This window comes from Siphateles boraxobius, unplaced genomic scaffold, assembly GCF_051911475.1.
Source record: "Siphateles boraxobius isolate OS27281-9 unplaced genomic scaffold, OSU_SipBor_1 130, whole genome shotgun sequence".
Lineage (NCBI taxonomy): Eukaryota > Metazoa > Chordata > Actinopteri > Cypriniformes > Leuciscidae > Siphateles > Siphateles boraxobius.
In genome coordinates, this window is record NW_027508734.1 from 18,713,063 (window position 1) to 18,736,105 (window position 23,043).

At 39.1% G+C, this 23,043-nt stretch overlaps 1 protein-coding gene across 26 annotated transcripts in view; it reads left to right on the forward strand.

The window, feature by feature from the left end:
- The window catches only part of sox6 (SRY-box transcription factor 6), a 151,258-nt gene that overhangs the window by 16,350 nt on the left and 111,865 nt on the right, over positions 1-23,043 (forward strand). For 15 of the 26 annotated variants that reach the window (XM_077228465.1, XM_077228462.1, XM_077228453.1 and 12 more), the window contains exon 3: positions 5,889-5,958. Coding sequence is in view for 11 of the 26 variants with exons in the window: in XM_077228445.1 (XP_077084560.1) it covers positions 16,032-16,075 (44 nt within the window). In the remaining 15 variants the exon portion in view is untranslated. Of the gene's footprint in view, positions 1-5,888; positions 5,959-16,024; positions 16,076-23,043 lie in introns of all 26 variants that reach the window. The other 11 variants (XM_077228445.1, XM_077228457.1, XM_077228460.1 and 8 more) reach the window with 1 other exon arrangement.

The window sequence follows — 23,043 nt, forward strand, 5'->3', positions numbered from 1 at the left end:
ATAAAAGTGTGTGTGCAAGGCAGGTGTGTGTATGTGTGCTCCTGCTGCTTCAGGCTCTGGTTTCTTTGTCCTGTAGCACTCAGCATGTCTGCCTCCTCAGGAGAGCCAGGGCTCTCTCTCGTCTGGCCACACAAAGGCACAGCCTTTCTTTGAGGTGTTAAAAACTTCCATTTATGCATTCCCTGGACAAAAAGCTCCTGGACCCATTTTCGAGGCCATTGGCAACACAGGCAGACATTGTGGCCACGCTTCTTCGCCACTCATTTCACAGATTCTAAAACCGGTATGTGGTGAACAGGATTTCAGCAGCTAAAATGCCCCGTGAGAGCATGGGCGATAAGAGAGCGAGAGAGAGAACGGCCGGCAGCCCCGTAAACTAGAAGATGAGACCAGAAGAATAAACACATTACCTGGGAGAGAGAGAGAGAGAGAGAGAAAGAGAGGGAAGCAGGTTTGTTTCCATAACCCAACTAAATAGTAGGGACGGATAAATAGGGGGGTGGGAAAGTGCTTTGTGTCATGGCTAGGGAATAAACTCTATCGAGTGATGCCAAATCAATGATAAAAAAAGACAAGGACCTGCTTTCTCGCTTTTGCTGCAATTGCATTCTAATAATTTACTAAAGTGTGTGTGTTTCACAGAGAACCGGTATGACTGTATTTTACCAGCTGGGAGTCGAATTCCTCCCGGGGTGGATTTGAGGCCCGTGGTCGCCGGTCAACCCTTTCTTCCCCTAATACGGACTTTCGTTGTTGTTATTTCACAGCAGAGTAAATCACATGAAATGTATCTCCACTGTCAGACATTAAAGTCTGGCTTGGTCGCAGTGCTGTCTGCAAGCCCAAGGAGAGGAGATGTTTGATTTAAAAACAGCGCAACCTCCCCCATCCACGATGGGAGTTGTGAAATACGCTTTATAAACACCCTCGGCTGTAAGCAGGCCCTCTTAAACTAAGCATGTGCACATTCAAATAGGAAGATCAATGAAATGGGACTTGTCTTATTTTATTTCAGTGAAAGAAAGTTGGTCTTTTTGGATCCACTGCTCTTTCTGACATGAATCTCACTTATTGGGTTTTTATTGGTCTGTGGAGACAATTCAGATTGAAGAATTTTCTCCCTTTGAGTGCGCGAGTTTGAATTGAAATGGAATTGGCCACATATCACAGGATTGGGATTTGAATTGAAATGAAGAGCAATTACAAGACTGAATTACAATTCAAAGAATTTCAATGCAGTTAATGCATTCTAGGATGTTAAATTAATTTTATTTAATGAAAAAAAATCTAATATTTAAACATAAATATTAAATATGTATTAAGTCTTACACATATTTCTATAGGTGGCATTTCATATCTACGTGTTTTTGCTCTCTCTCTCTAGCATTTGTCACTCTATAAACCTTAAAACTTCAAAGCTTTTAAAATGTTTCTTTAAAATTTACATTTTTAACGCTCAAGTTAAAAATTACAGTAATTTTTTTTTTAAATTTCAAATCCCTTTCATTTTACTACTTTATTTAAAGCTGAAGGCCGTAGTTTTTCCTCTTTGTCGCCATCACTGTTCGAAATATGCAATTGCAGTTATTTTACTTTAATTATCTTTAAAGTCTTATCTATTACTTTTAGTTTAATTATCAACTTTACGCGGGTTGTGTTTCGGCACGGCACTGCATGGATGAATCCAATGTTTTGAGGAGAATGTGCGGCTGTCAGTCACCGCACTCCAAAGTCCGAACGATTCTTTTGCATTTTACAATGGTTGAATCTCGAGTTGTCATTGGTGATTGTCGTTTGAACTTTTCTGGATCCCCCATCAAATTAATAAGTTTAATTATATCAAGTGCTGTGAGAAAAGGCTATAAATCTCCACCTCCAACATCCTCACACCCAATATAGCCTAATAGCCAAGACACCTTCTTTATGTGTACAGATGTGACGTAATGACGCAGACATGCTCGAATTTACCCGGGGAAATCCACCAGTACCACTGGAATTAAAACATTATTACAAGCTTACTGTTTTGAGTCCTGCTAAGGCAAGCAGATAGTTTTGAACACTGGCTGGTTATGTAGTTGCTCAATTTATTTTGGATACATTTTAACCCAAAAAAGTTACGGATTCCAGCTTTAAATTCAAAATTCAGGAATTTAATTTAAATTAAAAAAAGCATTATCAATTCATTTGTGAATGGTGCACTACCCTTACAACTGTACTGGTATCGTGCTTTACACACACAGATATGTCAGCTGTGTATGTGCACTAGTTTATTTTTGTCAGAAGGAATATTGGATCTGACAAAAACACCACTTTACCTCTTTTGCTCTTCCGGCCACTGCTTGGTGTGAGTGGCCCATCTTTCGGCTCAGTTCTGCCTTATTTTCACCCACCCCCGCCTCCTCTCCCATCCTCCAGACCCTGTCAGTGGCCCTGCTGTTAGTACAGAGATAACCTGTCCTCCACCATGTAAGAGACCGTCCTGCTGATGGGGGATATTGCCTCTTTTGTCCCAATAACTACTTCCCCTAAATCCCCTCTTAACATGTTCTGGACTGGGGGAAATAGGACATTTAAAGTGATTTTATTTTTTGCAGGTTGCTGGATCAGAAGAAAGCCAAGGCAAAGTTGATGCAAATGAAAATGTTCCCTCCTTAGGAGAGTGCAGCATGTCCATGGTCAGAAAGATGAAGGATTTCATCTATATTTGACCCATCTGAACCACTTTGCCTTACAGTTCAGCCTCTTAAAGCTTTCTTATCAGTACACATTTACAGCTCATTATGTAAAGCACGCTACTGTATTTCTCCCACTTTTGCAAGTATATTTAAAACAAGTTGCCTGCGTATGCTGTGCGAAAGCATGGCTGCTAATGTGAGGTTAGTCACTGATTCCCAATTGTCATATGATGGTCAAAGACACAACACTGTTATGTAGAGGATTGATTTAATCAGCTGAACCTACTGTAGATGAACACATGCTTGGGATTTGAAGGCTCATTGGGTTTCTGAAAGGACTTTTCTTTTGATTCTGAATTCTTGTTCTTGAGTGAAATGTAAATAATGTAAAGGAAAAGAAGACATCCCCACTTTTGTTTTATGCTGGCTATAAGCTTGAAAATGATTGAATGTAGGAGAATGGAGGCTTTTTGGAGAATCAGTTACTCGTGTGTGTGTGTGTGTGTGTGTGTGTGTGTATCCATTGGCTTGTGCTCCTGGATTCAGTTTGTGGTAGTGTGTTTGTTGGAGGGGCTAGCTGGAGTCACTGTCATGGTCGATGGATTAGCTTCAACTACATGAGTTTAAGCACCCTACTTAACCCCTATGAAATATTCAGCAGATTTAAAAAATAAAATCAGTTTTCATTTAAACTGGTAAATTCCTCATCTGATGCAATGTGCTGTAAAGGTTATTTCACAGGAAACCCTATCATTAATTTTTGGGTGCCCCCTAGTCTGTCCTCATGGGGTTTAATGGGCTTTAGCTTTTCGTCTAGCAATTTGCCAAGACGCTCAAGCCACTCGAACAGTTCTTCCTTTCTTCATCTCTCTTTATTTCAGCTCCCATTTGTACAACCGCAGCTACTTCATCACTGCAGTCATTGTCAGGAAGAGAGAGAAAACAGAGCTCAACATGTTAGAAAGCCGCAGCGGTAATTGCGGACGCAATGAATCGGTAATAAAACTGTTGGGTGACTAATAAAAACAGGCTGGTGCTTATTGGAACTCTCTTTAATGAATTCATGATCACCCAATTAGAAAGTCCTGTTTAATCCAGCTCTTCTTAGCACTACAGTGGCCTGCCACAGTCATTTATATAGTAGGTCAGGGCTTATTTATTTCTAATATCATTGTCATCTTATATACAATAACAATAACAAAAAAATCCCATCTAAACAATTTATTACCTTAAAAAAGCATGAATATAAAACTCCACCATTTCCTTTTTCACAAGCTTTTTTACCTCCATCATTTTTCTCACATAGCATCAAATTATAATTTCAAATTTCTTTTTATTTTTTGGCCCCCTGCAATTTGAACAGTGCTGTTTTTATTAAAGCACAACAATAATTGGTCAGATGTTGTATCGCTCCACAAAGAGAAAAGCATTTATAGAATTACCACCGCTGTCAAGTGTGTGTAGCACGAAAGAGCGCTGGGCCTAACTCTGTGAGAGATGCATGAGCGCATGCACACAGATACACACTGTGTGTGTGCGGTGTGAACTGGGAGGCAGTCAGGCCTGTGCCATGGTCTTTTGAGAACGTGGAATAGACTGTCAGCTCAGAGGTGCTATTAAGATGACAACAGCTTTCCATTCACACGAGGGTCAGACCTCCTGCATCTTTTCTCCCATTGTCACTTTCAGCCTCAAGGTTGCCACATTCAGATCCATTGGAGACCAGAGATCTCTCAGTTTATTCTATTAACCCACTCTCCCACACAGCCATTTACTTGGTCTGTGCGTTCACTTAGTTCTTTAGCGCTCGTACGGGAGGGCAGATTTCGGTGCAGAGATGGCGCAAATTGCAGGCGGATCAATTAGCTGTGACCTCAAACCCCTGTGTCCTTGTTTAATTGGTGATGCTGAGGCAGGCTAATTGTATAAATCAACTGGTAATGAGATTCCTGCTTGTTGTGAAAAACAGAATAATGTGATGAAATGAACATCAGTGAGGTTTGTGCAGGATTATTTCTCTCTCTCTCTCTTTCTACTGTCACGTAAAAGGGAAATGTAACACTACACATATGGTCGGATCATGTTGAAACTGGGTGTTGTTGGTGATTTGGGTGCACCGTCTGTTTGTTTGTGTTGCCTTGGTTGTGCCGGCCCGGCATTGCTGGAGGACCTCAGAAGACCTGCTAGAACTAGCAGAGCGTGTAACTAAATAAATCATTAGTGCTCTGCAGAGAGAGGAATTAGAGAAAACAAGTACTTTGTATGAAAGCCATTTATTAGTTGAATCAAACAGAGCAGGGACAGATTAATGAGGTATTAGAGAAGTGAACTCTAAACATTGTCTAGGATTGAGTCTCTCAGAGAGAGAGCTGAGTAACTGGAGGCTCTGCGGCGCAACGACTGTTTAACTTCATCTGCTGGGACTCTGACCGCCTGCCTGCACCCCCACTTTACTTCACTCGTCTGACGTCCTCTCTCACAATTTTCTGTTCTTCTGCTTTGTTGTTACTCTTTATAATAAACAAATACTTGGCACAATCTTTTTCAGCATTGATAATAATAAGAAATATCTCTTAAGCACAACATCAGCATATTAGATTTCTGGAAGATCATGTGACACTGCAGACTGGAGTAATGGCTGCTGAATAAATATAAAATAGAAAACATTTTTAATATGTAATACTATTTAGTATTTTTAGCATTTAGCATTTTAGCAATATAGCATTTTTTTTTTTAATCAAATAAATTCAGCCTCGGCGAGCATAAGAGACTTCTTTCAAAAACATTTTAAAATCTTACAGAATCCAAACTCTTGAACGGTGATGTATATGTATTTAGTTCCTGAATTTGAAAAGAATTGCTGTAGTAAACAAGGTGCAGAATTTCATTTCAAATTTGAGTGCAAGAATTAAATAGTTTTAGAAAATATGCTGTACTTAATGTATTTAATCATAATTTAAAGTTTTGAGAATAAGAGAGGAAGAACACTTCATTACCCAGAATGCATCAGCTCTAATTGGTTTGAATTTCTATTCAGTAAATTCCTCTTCCCATCATTCCAGTTCAAATTCCGGTTGTGGGGTGTGGCCAATTCTAATTAATGAATTGAAATGAAGCCAATTCTGAATTTTTCCCAACACTGATATATACACATTTAAAGCAAGCTGTGCAAACTTAAACCATGTTGTTGTTTTGTTTTTTGATCTGTTGTAGGTTATTTTCATGAATTCAAAATCAACTCACCAGTGATCTTTGGGAGCTGGGGATAAAGTCTTCTGTTTATGTAAGTACACACAGTATATTTTGGTTTATGTTTCTTGTCCAACATTACATGTGTATCACTGTTCCATTAACACTTTTTTTTGTCCCATGGTTACTGTTGTCTTATTTCTTTACGTCTGTCTGATTTGATTTTAAACCACTGTACATGCTTCATCAACACAGGAAATGGGGGCCTTACACAAATGATTACAATGATGAGTGTGTTGTTCTGTTCTGTGTCACTTTCCTAGAACTAAGTTTGCTTGAAAAACAGCACAAGTGACTTACATAAAAGGCTACATATTAACATTTAGATGCAGATTATAGTCTTTTTTGTTACTTTAAAAGGTATAAAGTAGTCATTTAAAAAAAAAAAACTGGTTTGCTTGTTAGCACCTACCTCCACTTTCCGCTCAAACACACACTTCCATCGGTGCATATAGACCGAATCTATTCTCTATGCTAATACCAACTATGTTATTGGTACTTTCAGGCTGCCAGTCGCCCTCAATAAGAGCATTCACAGCAATGAAGAAAGAGCCCCTTTTAAAGAAACACAGACAGGGTCTTAGTAAACAGTCAATATACGGCTGCAGTTTTCTGCCACAATATGTCTTAAATGGGAGTTTTCTCTTTCCAGCATAGTAATAAAGATCATATCTGGCAAAGTGTTGCTCTTGGTAATGTTGAGCAAACAAGCTTTCTGAAAGTTAAGTTCATATTAATCTTTTTTCAAATGTCACTTCGATATGAGGTGCAGGACAGAGTTATATTAGTGTGCAGAAAGCCCCACTGTTGGCCCTGCATAATTAGGCCACCTAGAATGGCATATTCCAGCTCAAAGTTCAAGGCCGCACGCTAAATCAGAAGCTTTATCCCCGTGATTTAAATTCAAACAACGTCTTCGGCTCAGATCAATACGCTCTATTACAGGCGCTTTTTTGTTTAAGCTGTGGTTGTTGTGTGTGTCGATGGCGTTTTAAGTCCACACTGAATGGATGTCAGTGGAAAGAGAGGCAGATCAGTGAATGGAGACATAAGAAAGGGGCTAGAAGTAATTGCAGGTTTTGTCTTCTCAAATTGTAACTCTGGAGGAGAGAGTCTTAATATTTTTGTGAGCCTGAAGTGAAGAAAGATCATGCGTTATCATTATTATTATTGGAAAATTGTGTTTTGAGTAAATACGATTCCGTCCTCCATTATTTTCATTTTTTAGATTGACCTCTGCTCAGTGGGCGTGTTGTTGTCTTTGAGCAAGAGTAGGTGTTTGAGATGTTTAAAACATCAGGTTTAGTAACAGCAGAACTTTCGAAGTGTTTTCTGGAGTGCCACGGGTTGTAGTCTTACCATTCGGGATGAGGTTACATGTTCTGTGTTACCACTAAGGAACAGCTACGGCCTGTCCCGTTCTGGGTCCTGTGAACACAGATATTAACATTGATTTGTCACAGGGTCAGGTCTCTATTTAGGGAATGAAACGCTGATTGTTAAGCTGAACGAAGGTGAAAGAACCACTTGAGTTAGAACAGTAAACATCAGACCTATGCTCTGGCCCAGCTCCAGCACTGAGGGTAACAGTGTAAGCCTTGTACTGTACATCAGGTTGGCATTGTGTCAGCATTTAGACCAGTGCGAGTGTGTGTATGTGGGTGGGTGAGAGTGAATGCTTAAATTTTATTTTTCCCGTATTGAAAACTTAATTGATTTCACTTCATTTTGGTAATAATAGACATTTGAAGTACAGCGATTTAAGGTTAGTCCTGACCTAAATCTTAAAAATAAATAAATAAATAGTAATTTTAAGGAAACTATGTAAACTATGTACACCAACTATCTAAAAAAAAAAAAAAAAAAAAATTCAAGACATGTCAGTCATTTAAATGACAAAATGCATTTGCATTTAAATGCAATTGAAATAAAGGCCAAGATTTCAGAAAGAGAGAAATCTATATTAAAGCTGTCAGTATACGTTAAAAATTTGTATCTATGTCCAGTGTCTTTTTCATTTCAGTTTTCACACTGTTTAAAAATAAGGAAGAGAAGAAATGTACCCGTCCATCGTTCCTCCCCTAATGCTCTGATTCTTACCAGACCTATAACACATTTATTAATCTAAATTCCTTTGCAACTTTAATCTGCATGTTTAATTAATCACAAAATGAGGCAGTAAGTAATTTGGGCAAACGCGTGGCTTGCATGCGCCCGGCATTTAATCACTCCTGCGCAAAGTCATTTGGAAACACCTGAGGAAGAGGCGACGGCATCTGTTTGAACAGGCAGAATACACTCTTTGTCAGTGTGTGCCATTCATCTAATAAAGCTGCCAGAGCCTTCCTTCATTTTGCATTTAGCGTGTCTCGCTGTTGATGTCTCTGTGGGGCCAGTGTCTTCAGGAATGATTTTCTGTAAAAAAAATAAAAAAGTAAACAGCTCTCCTGGACCCCTAATGAAAATTAATAACCTTTGGGTGGTTATTTTCCCAGCTATTAACAGTCTCTCCCCAGCTACAGTTCTTTACTGACCCTATTTTTGATTGTTGTCAGAGTGGCTGTTCAATAGGGGTCGGCATTTTAATTTCATCAGCCCGATTGAAAAAAAAAGAAAGAAAAAAAAAACCTTCGTTCTCTTCTTTCCACCCGAAAGGCCCAGTGGAACATAAAATTTCATCAGTGTGAATTTAGAAAAAGATTTAATTGTTGGAAATGTAATTATTGTCATGAAAGGAAGTCCTAAGGTCTTGAGACATCTGCGATGGTTGAGATCCTCGCTGAAGTATTTAGGGCACAGTATCCATTCGTTTTCTTATTAGTTCTCATGAGGTTTCGTTCTGTGACGCCAAGAGCATCATATTCTGGCTCTGCACCTATTTTTCTGCACGCATACTGGTGTGTGCTCTCAATCCACGGGGTCGTAAGGGATACGTTTTTCAAATGAAATACACTCCATTTATTTGTACTACATTCGGCTGGTATAGTCTAGCAGACCAGACTGGCTTCGTCTGAGAATTGACCATTGATCATCTAGAGCAAGACTATTTTCAATAGTCTTCAATCACCCCGCTATGACCTAACATCCCAACAACACGCTTTCATGGCTGGGGCAGTGACTTCTGCCAAGGTTTATTCAATATATCGTCCTTTTGATGGCTTGATGTGCTTTATCTAATTTTCAGAAGAATTATACATAATATAAACTTGGCAGTCTTCCCTTGTTTCATGGTAAAGACAGTAACCAAGGTAAAAAGGCATTCTCTTATTGACTATATATAGACATACTGAGGAACATGACATTAATCTCCTGGCTTCCACAGCTGGGGATAATGCATAACTAAAAGTCATGTAAAATGAATTAATGATTCCAACCATGAACTTTTCTCCAAAAATGCCATGAATCCTCCAGAGCTGATAATGTGCTCTGACGCTGGGGTGTGAAATCCTTGTTATGTTGAGAGTTGCCAGTTAATTGATTTGCAAATTATTTAAAGTTTGTGGGGCCCAAGGGAGCACTTGGCTCTAATGATGCCCATTCCCATAGTTTTCTTCTCTCTGTATTACACTTTCTCTGCATGATTGTTATAAGGGTAATACCCATATAAAAGATTCAAAGCGCATTTTACACAATAGTAAAAGCAGACATTTTGAAGTCTTGTAACTTGAATGAGAAGGAAACAATAATTTATCATTTAGCACAGAAACTCTAAATACAGTATATAAATACTGATTTTTTTATTCAAATGTTTCCACACATTGAGAAAGAAATGTATAATTGCAGTTTTAATTTCTTATTATTAATTAATTGCTTCATATTATAGTATTAAAAAAATTCTTTTGCATCAATATAACAAAATGCAATTAATAAATGTGCATATAAATCAATATATTGTCAGTATCAATATAATTGAATATATTTTTAAATATAATACAAATGTTTGATTCATAATGATATTTATGAAAAATATATACATCTTTACAAATTTATATTGATTTAACTGTTGTTGTATTATGCACATAAATCATTAATAATTATAATAAAAGTAATAATTAACTAAATAAACTTGTATTGTTTATAATCTTGACTATAGATGAAGTTAATACTCAAAACTATGCATTCAATTATGTATTTTTAGCTGCATTTCACAACGATCCACACTCACTTTTCTTTTTACATATTTTCTGCTAATCATATTGAATGTATAAAGGCAGAGTCATGCTATTTTTTTTATATTTGCCAGCCACCTGCATTAACCATATCTGAAAAGATGGCTTGTTCCATTGATTTGGACTCACAGCAACTTCTCAAACTTTATTAGAGACAGAGCGTTTATCATTGTTGGCTTAATCTCATTTACGTATCTTGACTTATCTTACTTTTTTTAATTTGTGGTTCACCACAGCACAAATAAGTCTCCCAGTAATAAGGAGAATATTTTTAGGTGGGAATAGTTGAATAGTTGGGAATGTGGACTTGTTAAAGAAATCTGTTTATTTTTGCCCATGTAGATTTTAAAGGCATACAGTGCTGAGGTCGTCCGCACACATTAAACATGTCCATCTGATTACCACTTGACTCGTAGGAATATAATTAGCACTTCTTCTCCTCTGCTGCATATAATGGGGTAGATTCTCCCACATGCTTTCATTCATAAGTGCACTACCCACCCAAACGCTTAGTGAGTCACTGAGATGAAAATATTATTCACCTTGAGTCACTCCTATCGTTATTTTGGTTTTTTTTACATTCCATTAATGAATGCAGGTTGTCTTTTCTTTCTTCTGTAAAAAACCTTAAAGTCTTTTACTAAACGGCCTTTACATAATCTAACGTCTCACATGCAATGAATGAACGGCGATCTTGAAAGTAGTTTAACATTGTTACGTTTAAACTTGTTTAACTTTGTTCTGTCTCCTTCAACTAGCCCAAACGGCAAATGAAGCGTAAAGCGCTGAGTGCCAGCAAACCCCTGTGAAACGAGGAACCGCTTCTGAGATCTAATTGATTTGTTGCGCAGATGTAAGTTAAGAGAGACCTCACCTTTTGCAGGGCTTGTAAGTTTGTAAGCACACGGTAATGTGTCCATTAGGGGAGTCAGATGCTCAGCTGGTTGAGTTGTAGAGGAAAGGTGCATGCTGTCTAACCCACTAAGTGGCTGTTTCTCTTTGCTAATATAAAAGAGACCCTGAGCCCTCATTAGCAAGCGCTGTCATTCAGACACAGAGTGTCGGCCTGATTTAAATAAAATGAAATGAAGATAGTTCTTTCTGGTCCCCTGGCTTCACTCATTGCCATAAACATATGCTCTGTGCCCTGCTTCTTTCCATCTTATTTATGACTTTAATTTGTTGTGTGGGCTGCGCTGGAAATCAAATTTAATACAATCCTCCCAGGGACCCTGTCATATAATAACATGGTAATTTCTGTGTATCCTTTTGAAAAATGAGGAAATTAATTCTTCCTGACATGTTCTAATTATTCCAGTGTGAACAGGCAAATCCAGTTTTTCTCTCTCTCTCTCTCTCTCTCTCTGATAAGTGTCAGAGGCAGGCGCGCAGCCTCGACGGGCATCTAGGTGCTAATGCTGACCAGCAGTGCGTTTAATTTGAAACATGAGCAGACACCTTTCAACACACCTTCCTAATGTTGGGTTGCTCTGCACAAATTAATTCACTACTCATCAGGGTGGGTGAGCAAGGGGGGTTGAGACTAAGGGATGGGACACCGGTGCTGTTAGCGAGAGTGTATTTAACTGGTGGGCTATGGTGGGTGGGTGGGAAGCCCCTCTCTGTCACGTCGTCTTTTGTGATGCCGTTTGGAGATGTGTGCACTCGTGTGACAGGAGGACACCCGTGAGACGTGTTTGGATCTGTGGACAGAGGGATTTTTTTTCTCCTGTTCCCAGCACTGTCAAAACCTTTTCACACCTTTAGTGGCTAGGATGAGGGGATGAAAAGCTAATTTAATTAGACTGTCATCAGTCGCATCAATATATACTGTAGTGCTTTGGCTTTGCTATAGAATCTGTTTCTTCCTCTTTTTTAAAAAAAACGTATGTTTCTTCTCTGTAGTGCATTAATGCATTTAGCAGAAGCTTTTATCCAAATAGACTTACAGTATGTAGAAGGTATACAGGGCTACATAACTACTTTTGTCTCCCCTGGGAAGTAAAACCACTATTTCAATGTTGCTAAATCTATCAGTTGAGCTACAAAAATAGCTCTGAGATAAGAATTTTTATTTTTGAACTGAAGTCATCCATAGTAGTGAAATAATAATGGTAAAAATAATTGTATTATGGACTAGGCTGAGTATTTGTGTGTGACACAAAAGCGTAAACTCCCTATTACATCCTCAATTAAACCTTCTCTATTGCATTTCACCCAAGCACTGTGTGCTTTCACTGAGCACTCGGGTGTAGGCCAGTCAGCACTGTGAGATCACATGACACCGTGGGCCCTTATTATTGCCTCATGTCAACAATTAATTTTGCTTTTTTTGCCAGGGCACAGTTGTGTCACAGTAGCTTCTGGTTAGTATTACTGTGTTACCAGTCAAGGAACAGTTGATTGAATGAGTCAAAACACAGAGTGTGTTTTACGTCACGTGCTGTCCTCTAATATCTGTCAGCGAGCGGCACTCTGAGGAAAAACATCCCCACCCCCCTTTCCCCCCACTCTAATTATGAACAGTGTTTGAGGCTGTGTCGGGAAAAATAAACAAACAAAAATCGAGTGAACCTTTTGGTCGGGTTAAATCCACAAAGGCCTAATTGATTTGATGTGTGTCCCTCTGTGTGTGCGTGTTACAGAAGAGAACCTCCAAATTATGTGCAGTGAAGAATAGAAGAGCTTTATTGTCTGTGGGTGGAGCTGGGTTGAGTCTGCCGCGATCCGATTCGCTGAAGAGGGGCAGCGCAACGGCGTCCCCTTATCATATCCCACACCCTCGGCGTTTAATCAGTGCCATCTTGACATGCTGGAGGAAGACGTTGTCATCTTCTTCATGGAAAAATGATTCATTTTGGGAACTTGGGAACAGTTCTGTAAGACTTTAGCCGGTAATCTGGTTTGTGGCCTTTTCTTGTGTATGAAGATGTAGCAAGATGTCTTTACTGTCAAAAAATGAATTTGTCTGGCTCACCATTCCCCTTCTGCTGTCTGGAGAACATCTATAGAGGAGATTTGTTGTAGTATGTAGTATAACTTTAGTCATGGAATCGCTGGGATCTCCATCTCTGGCCCTAGCCCACCCACTTTCCATGGCACTACATTAATTCTGCCAGTCAATTTGACTGAAAGTTTGAAATGTGCACTGTGTTAGCGAGGGAGGCCGTACAGAAGCCGTGTTAATAGCGGAGGCTTGTTGTCCATATGGTACTGTTTTAATGGAGCACATTTGTTGCAGATGGTGGGAGACTTCACTTGGGCAGAAGCGGTTCTTGGCAGGTCTTGGGAGCTTGACTTTTAACGCTGATGTTGATCTTCGCTGTTTTTCATTCAACAATCCGTTGCCCTTGAAACATGGTCTGTTCTAAATTTAAGCCTCGCTTTACTCTGTTTATTTATTTCTTTTCGTTATGCTGAGACAATACTGTGTGGCTCAGTCACTTTTTCCTCAGCTCGGCCTGTAAACCACAGCAAAATCCTCACACACAGGGATCGTAGTTGTCTCAATTTCTACAGTGAGTTTTTTTCAGCTGCAAGAGAGAGCTGAGGCAACGCAGCAGCCAGAGGGTAAGAAAATTGAGGGGGACACATAAACGAATCACTTGAACGCTACTGTTACAGTGATGAACTCTTACTCTGTATAAAAGAAGAGGTATTACTGCACATAATGGTCTTCAAGTCGAATTTCATGAAACCTCTTCTAGTCATATTGTTCTTTTATAATAATTATTATTATTGTCCGTTATTATATTTAAATTATAATAACAATTGTTATTATTATTTTATACAATTTAATAATAATCATAATACTTTTAGCATTTATATTTTTCAAATTTTCATTATAAATTCCGTTTTGCTTTAAAAAAATGCCTTAAATATTCTAAAACAGGCTTCATTTTCTATATGACAGCTGAGCACTATACCCAGAGTAAACACACAAATACAATATTTAAAAAAAATCGCATAAATTAGATTCACCATTGATAATTGAAGAATATTCTGGGGAAAAAAGACAACAAAAAAACAACAAAAAAAACAGATGCAATGAAAATGTCACACTGTAAAAAAATCTTTTTTTTATGGTGCTTTAGCACTTTTCCTAAAGTGCTTTAGGCCTTTACGATGTAGGCCAGTTATTCCAGATCTCACTTAAAATTTATAGTGTTATTCTCACTAGAAAATCTAGATACATGTTTCATATGCTTTACTCGGTTTTATTAAAATATTTTTAAGCAGAATAAACAGACCTGATTATCACAACACGCTTAAATCTAACCGTTACTCGTTACTATGAGCATGCTGTCCAAGAGAGACACATACTGTCAGAATGCTTGTGTTTTTGCTGCCTTCTTGCTGCCCCCAACAAAAGCAAGAGTTAGAGATAGAGAGAGATAGAGTGTGAGAGGAGGGGTGTGTGAGAGTGTGTGTGTGTGTGTGTTTTTTAACACTTCCTTTGGAATAGTGAGGAGACACGCTTGATTGCCTCTGTTGCGTTTTTACTGTTTTCTCACGTTGTCACTGCTGTGGCAGCACTTGGGTATTATGTGAGCAGAGCGCCCATGGCCGAAAACACCCCCCTCCCCCCAACACCCCCAGACACCTGACTGTGAGAAAAGTCTCGGCGGGTCTTACGGGTCCTCTGGCCTGCTAAGTGCTGGCCGGCCTGAAAGGCGCAGTGTCCTTGGGGTTCTCTGATCTCACTCTTTCCATTCTCTCAGTGGCTTTGTCTCTACCCATCCACAGCAGCACAACTCACCACTGAGAGGAAAAGAGAGAGAGAGAGAGAGAGAGAGAGAGAGAAAGAGGGGATGAAGGGAGGGGAGAGGCATGGGACAAATTACACCCATGTCACTGAAAGCGAAAGCATTTAGGAGGCAGAAGACTGAATGTCTTTTGACTCTGATGTGTCTCTTATTTATGATGATGATGATGTGAGAGAGGGAGTGGGGTGTTAGAGCATGAGAGAAATCGCTAATTAGTTTCAGCACTTGATGAATTCCGGTTCTGCAGTATTGCATTTTTTTAAAAACAGCTCTGGAAATGCATCATCTTTCGTCGTTGCTCCAGGAGGGACCGAAGTGGACTGATGCAGAATGTGAACTTTTATAAGCTTCACTATTTTTAGTTATATATATATATATATATATATATATAATTATATAATATAATTAATATTTTATTTATTTAACTAAAAAAAGATTTATTTTTTTATTTTTAAATAATTGTATTTTCATTTTTAATATTTTATCTTTCTGCCTTAGGCCACATTACACTCTAAACATTGTCTTTTGCATAACAGTTTATTTTACTATACAAATAGACCCTTGATCTTTATAAGTCATATGTGTATGTATGTAATGGAAAGACCAAAAACTGAGACTAATGGAAACCCTTTGGAGACAATTTCCAAACATGTGCCTCTAAATTTGCGGCATTAGACTTTTAGAACAGCCTCTGTGCGTAGTGATATCATGACCACATCATCCCGCCTCCCTGTGGTTGCGTGGCCTTTTTATTGGCTCAGAGTTGGCCCCGTGTGGGCCCCTGTGGTCCAGCTTCTAAAAGCCGCCACGGCCCCGCTACACATGGTCCACAGCTGGACCACCACACGCTGCTTTGGGAGGAGCAGCGCCCAGGAACCACTGTCATACGATAACATATCATCAAAAATGGGACTGGAAAACCATGTACACTAATGACAAATGTCTGTTTCTCTGAAAAGACGGATGCAAAGCTATTAGTGGAGCTGTGGGGAGTGTTACATCTTTGTCCTTGCATTTGGTTTGGAAGATAAAAATGTTTCAGGGACAGTCGAGGATGTGTTGGTGGTTTTGTCTGTTTTCTCCCCTCTGTTACTGTTTTAAAGTTGCTATGCTAACTTGTGCTCGCTCAGTTACAATGGCTCTCTGTGTATTTCTCCTGCTACAGAAACCAAATGCTGAACATGGAGGGCTTTCTGCGTAGCAGCTTTTTACTGAGGTTAGTTGCTTTAGTTTTTCTGTTGTTGCCACAGGGGGTCCAGCGGGCTGAATTCATCTGTCCTTTCACAGCTCCGATATCACACCACCTACTATTAGCCAACTTGTGGGATGATGTGTTGTCTCAGTCTGTGTTTGTGTATGTGTGCAAGTTTTAGCTCAGAAGTGTAACTCATTCACATTCCCTCCCTGTAGATAATCAGACCTAAAGCATTACACCCTTCATACACCCTGTGCCTCTCACCCCAGACCCTGTCAGTCAGTGAATGCATGCACATGTCTGTCACCTTCCCCTCTGCCCCAGCTCACTGATTGGTCAGATTGGGAGTAGGGCAGAGCTTAATTTGTGATTCTCACCATTTCCTGTTTTGTGTGTTTGTGTTATAACCGCTGTCAAAATGAGTAAGGACGCCATTACCCCTTCCCCTTCCTGTGATTCTAATTAAGAATTTGTGCTGCGTGTCTGTGTGTCACTGTGCAGAGGAAGTAAAAAACAGCGAGTGTGTTAGCCATTGGCTGTTCTCTCTCTGTGCAAAGCACCTTCCCCACACTTGAATAGCTAGCAACCCTAATTAGTGATCTCTCATTAAAAACAGCAGCAGCAACATCTGCCTTTCAAAGCTGCTGTCAGCCAAACTTTGCTAAAGCTAATGCATCCCCTTTGATTTCTTTTTTCAAAAGGTCATTTAGTTGATTAAATTATCAGCATTTTTTTTCCTTTTACATTATTCTCTTTCCAAGATGTCAGAATCCATAAAAACAAATAGATGTTATTCAGTAATTAATGATATTTGATTTTTTAGTTATTTTAGTTTTATTTTAATAGCTATTCAATTATTTTAATAGCTGTTTATTTTAATTTCAGATAAAAAAAAAAATGTCTCCCCAAAAACCACATGAAATACTTAATACAAGTTCCTGGTCTTCTGAAGGTTTTTGTTTTTTTGTTTGATTTTTTTACAGAAATGCAGTGAATTGGATTGTCTATTTATATGCCTTTTTGAAGCCACTTTCTTTTTTTATTCATTTCTATTGAACTTTTTTACACCAATATTTTTTTAAATACTAGCAGAGAAGTATTCGTTAGAGACACCACTATTAGTGATTAGTTGAACGTTTGAGGATTACTGAGACTGATTTGCACTCACTGACCCTGAAGGAGAAGAATAGACAGTAGGATCTCTGATCTCTTCTGCATATCCAAATGGAAGACGCCTGCAGGCTTTGACCCGAGACATGCGTCTTTCCGGTGTGTTTGTGAGTAATCACATGTTTTAGGACAGTCTGTGGCAAAAATGAATGCATACTTTGATTTACTCGAGGTAGATAATCTGTAAACTAACATCAATTTGGAAGTTCAAATTCACCTATTGTAATAGTTTTAGGTTGTCATTCAGGCATTCTTCCAGCTGATGAATTTGTTGGCATACATGTGACCCACTTAGATTGCCGCTGGTGGGATCTGTTTGAGCATGCTGGATTATTGTCAGCTTGATGGTTTTATCTGCCCGCCTTCCTCCTTTAATGCTACAGAATGGAGGATTGTGTTTGACTTCAGCCACCTGTTGCAGGAGGATAACCAAATATCTCGGGGCAGGGCTAGAGGGTAGGGACGGGGCAGTAGGTTGAGAGAGGACAGTTAGTGACAACTTATCGCTTCCTCACTAATCCTTCAAGATGTTCAAACCCTTACCATGGATCACCCAATTTTAGTACATCCTAAAGATTACATTTTCCCTTCATTCTTTTTCTGAGTAATCATGTGGTTGAACTGAAAGTAAATGTATAATTGCATGCTCCTAATGCACTTCCTGCCACATTGGAAGGTAATGTGTGATTGGTGGAGAGATATTTTGCAAATAAGCAGCAAAATAAAAGGAAGCCAATGTAGATTAGAATGTTATTTTAAAGTGATCATTTTTCTCCCTGAGAGATCAGAAATGACTCAAAAACCTTTTATGTCATAGCATTAACTCTGAACTCTACAGAAAATGACTTTCTAGTAATGGTTTCTAGTTTGTAATCATTTGTGTACTGTGCGAATAGTATAAATAGTCAGAGTCAGACTCTCCCAACCAATCCGGTTTCAAATCTGTTCAATATAGTCATCTTGAAATTTCGAATGAATTCCATCAAGTGCTGAGAATTTGTTTCTGAGCAATACTCACACACATACTATTTTATTTGAAAGTTATTTGCATTTTGTTCATTGACAGTGAAAACAGAGAAACGTTGTCATTTAATTTATAAAAGAAGCAGAATGGAATTATTTATTTTACATTGACATGCATAATGGACAGTGACATTTATTTATTTCATCACGTCAAATAATTGATAGCTGGGAAGTTTTGCCTACGGGTGGGAATGAATGAGTGAGGGAGAAATAGAGTGAGGAAAAGTGAGAGAGAGAGAGAGAGAGATGTCTCCAGCAGTTCTATGCTAATCCCAGAGGAGAGGACCTCCTCCTCCATCTATGCCATTATTTGATGTAATGAAAGGAGAAAGTGTGTAACAGCTAGATTGTTAATTAATTTACTCTAACAAGATGAAGATAAATGAAGCACACTGAAAGTTGACTAGGCAAAGGGGGCCCACTTAGCATTCCCTCTCCCCTCAGCCTCTGCTCGCGCAAACAAAGATCCGTTCTCACACTAGTCAGCACATGATTCAAATGACTAACTGCCTTCATCACTCTCAAAAACTCATTTTAGATTTTACTCAAACTTTCAGGCCAATATTGACCTAAATTTGAAAGACGAAAAGAAGAAGCTGAAAATAAAATCTCTTAAGTTTTTAATGTGCTGTGATTTAATCGGATTCCAGCACTTCTGGACTGTCGCTCATTTGCCATGCATGCTGATGATTAATTGATATTATTCTCTATGGTTAGTTAATTTGTTTATAGCTATCAGTCACTTCATTGACATATTTGAGTTTGGCTTATGAGCCTTATTTTTGTGACAGCTGGGCTGGAAATTTTTAACCTAGGCCCATGTATTGCTTTATTGTAGAATAGATCAGCATGGCAGGGTCATTTTTTATTGAAACTAAGATACACAGAGATAATTCTGTGTAAACATGGGCTCAGATCTTCATGGTTCTAGCACAAGGAGACAACCTAAGCCCCCTTTGCCCAAAAGATGTTCTTCAGAGGCCCAGCCCCATTTAATAAATGAATAGTGCTGGTCTAATGCGGATTGGTGGTTATTTAAGCGGTGAGAGAAAGACACACAAAAAAAGAGGAAAGCCAGACAGTTGTCTTCATCCAAGCCCTTTTTTCATTGTTCTATCAAGGACCTTCTTTGCCAGACAATTCAGCATGGGCCCCGCATGGCAGAGCAGACCAATCACCGTGGCACCCATTCTCTGCTCCTTTATTTTTCAAGTCACCAACAATAGCTTGTTGATTGTGTGGACAACACCAGCACAATTACCTTCTCTGTTATGGTGGCCGAATGGTGTTTTAAAGTCCTCTCTTCCATAATAGAATCATTATTGTTATTCTTATAGCAGGGCCTCAGGAGAAGGAATAGCTGCTCCCGGTATGTCATTATTTTGCAAATGTTCGATTAGCTCAACATGAACTGTGCGGCAAGAATCACAGCTAATTAGACAGAGGGAGCTTCGCCGCTGGCCCCTCCAGCTCCTGAGTTAAAAGGTACCACTTGATGGGCCAATAATATAAAGAAAGGTGGTAAAAAGAGGGATTAGAGCTGTTGCCGTAGTAACTCCAGCTTCCATCTGCGAGACGAACAATGAACTTGTGTTCCTCCACCACCTTTGATTGAAAAATAGAAGTGAAAGACCTAGCGCTCTGAAAGGACAAGACCCTTTTTAACAACAAAGTGGAATTCTGGCCTAATAGGCTCTTTGGTAAAAGTTGTTTGGTAAGACTAGGGAAGGATAGAGGAGACGAGAGGTCGTCATGTAATCCAAGGACAGCAAATGTCGCTGTCTCCCCGAACAATAGCAGTTTGTTTTGGGTGTTACGTTCCTTCGGCGCCGTCATGGGTGCGGGACCTGCAGATTGGCTCCTTTCGACACTTCTTGAAAAGAGATGGAGAGGGAGGAACAGAGGGAAGCGATGCAGTTAAGCAAGCAGGAATAAAAGTGCTGCACGGCCAAAACCTACTTGTTCCTAACTGACTCTGAATAAACATCGACTAGATTTACGCCGGGAAGAAAATAACTTCTCCAATTAGAAGGAGCAGTCAGATGTTGTTTGGATGTCCTCCAGTCATTCCCATCATTATTCCCAGTGCAGTGGTGTAGAGAGAACAGGTTTCTGCATGGCTCTGTGTGTTCCTGACACTTTGTTCGCCTGATAACCGCGACCTCAGCAGTTTTTATCTATATTTCTTTCTATGTTTACAGTAATTGTCCAAAGTACATAAGTAGGGGAGTATCTACAAATAATATTTTTCTGACATCCCATATTTGTAGTTTATCCGAATTTGAATGCTGTCGTATCATCCCACATTTTCGAGTGTGACGTATACTAAAGTAAATTTATACAATAAAAGTTTCGGTAAGAATATATATATAAAAGTGAAAATGTTTAGTTTAATCCCACAATATGTACATCACTTTTTATATATTTAAATCATATTAATATTTGTCCGTCCTTCAAAAAACATTTGTCATGCAAGCGAACAAAGAACAATTAGAGCTTTTTGTCAGGGACAATATGTTTATGATCTACAATCTCTGTCCCTCTTTCATTTTATATCCCCTATTAGCTGTGGAATATGTCTGCTCACATTAACCTAATTTATGGTCAGGGCTACTGTAACAGCAGCACAGGTTAATGAATTTGGCATTACTGAGTAACTGTTATTGAGGGCTGAGGAGGAGCCTAGCAGATGGGAGAGATTGTAAAGCTCTCTGCTTTGCATGACGACGGTTGAAAGACAGATTGGAAAGGAAATGATGTGAACACATGATGAACCCCACCACCCACCTGCACAATTGTGTGAACCTCTTGTTTTCTGGACGTTTCTTCTGACTCATCAGATCATAATTTGTAAATCATGTACTGTACTGAGCCTGACTCAGCTAAGTTTCTAAATGGAATTTTTATATGATTACCTTTCATTTGAGAGAATAAGTTTGGCATGTAAAACAGTTCTTAGTTAAGCCACCCTAGAATACAAGTGCCTTGACAATAGACTTTTTCTCAATTTGAATCTCCTTTTTCATCATACTTTTTTAATTTTAACTATATGCCTTTTTAACACATGCATCAAATACTTTTTTTAACACGCACATCAAAATCAATATAAATATAAACAATATTAAAATGTTAAAAAATTATATTTTATGGTACACTATATATATTTATTTTATTAGATTTTTTTTCTAAAATTAACACAAGTTTTCAGCAAAAGTCTCCATTTAATTCGTTTTTTTTTTTAAAGAGAGGATGATGTCATTTTCTTTTTACTCAACCCAGTATTGTGCACTATTAATAGACATCTTCTAAAGTGGACATACTTGAATGTGAGTTTGCCTCATGTTTTTTGGCTCACAATAATATTTTGTGACAAGCCAAATGGTTCATGATTGTCCTTTACATCGTTCAACACAATGAGTCTTAACAAAACTGTTCTGTGATGACCCACTGGTCCTTGAGCTTGTCTTCCAGCCATTTCATCCCCCCCCCCCTCTCTCTCTCTCTCTCTCTCTCTCCCTCTCTCTCTCTCTCTCTCTCTCTCTCTCTCCCTCCCTCCCTCCCTCTTCCTCTCCCTCCTTCCCTCCCCCAGAATCTTTTATTCCTCTCCTTTGCTTTCAAGGCACAAGTACTTCCGCCCATTCTGCCTCAACACAGTTGTGCATGGCTCACCAACCCTTTCAATTTAGATTTCAATTATCATGTTAGTTTTGTGATTAGATTGTGTCCTCCAGGAATCAAACCGCGCTTTCTCTCCCTCTCTCTTCCCTTCTGCAATCAGATTGGATCTGATGAATTGCAGCTGTAATTACGGAAGTTATTGAATATGCAGATCGCTGATGACTAGCAGTGTATCTGTTCATAGTGCATTAACTCTAACTGTATCAAACGAGAGGCTTGTTCAAGACCCACTCAAGTAATGAGAGAGGGCCAGTGGATGCCATTAGCTGGAAATAATAGCACGCTTGAAAGGGGCGAACTCAATTAAGACCTATGCGATCCCATTATGGTGCCTTTGTTTTATTTCCTGAGTGTATGCCTGTGTGTGTGTGTGTGTGTGCTATAAGATGGAGTTTTCTGGCTCAGTTTCAGGCCAGGTCAGCTGATGAAGCATTGTGACCAGTGGTTTTACTGTAAACACACAATGAGGTCTCTGCTGGGAGGTAGTAAATTGCTCATCATGAGGTATTTTCCCCAGCTCGCTCTGACCGGCCTTTTTAAAGGGACCATGATGCAAACTCTGAGACTGATAGTTGGTAGTTGGATGGGGAAGGGTGTGAGAGTGAGGATAAAGTAAGTGCTTGAACATTGTTGAAGCTGCTCTCTGTCTCCAAACCTTGGCCTCTGGGTCCACTACATAATCACTCACACACACAAACACACCTCCTCTCGCCCTGTGTATGTCAAGCTGCTCTCCCAACAGTTTAATAGCAAGGGTGCTACAGAGCGCTGTAATCTACACTTGACTCCTGAGCTCATAATGTGACATACCACATTACATAGAGACTCAGAGACAGACAGATGCTCACTAACTGGCCAAGAGATACTCAGTGTTAAAAGTAGACGACCCAGTGAAGTGGTTGCATTAAATTACCTAACCTGTCAGTCACAAACTTTTTTAAAACTTTTTTTCCTTAAGCCAAGAACAGTTAGAGCTGCTGAAGGGATAGTTCACCCAAAATGTTCAATTCTGTCATTTAATCACTCTCACTTAGTTCTAAACCTGTATGATTTGCTTTTTTTTCTGTGAAACATAAAAGACTTTTTGAAGGATTTTCACGCTGCTTTTTTAAAAGTTT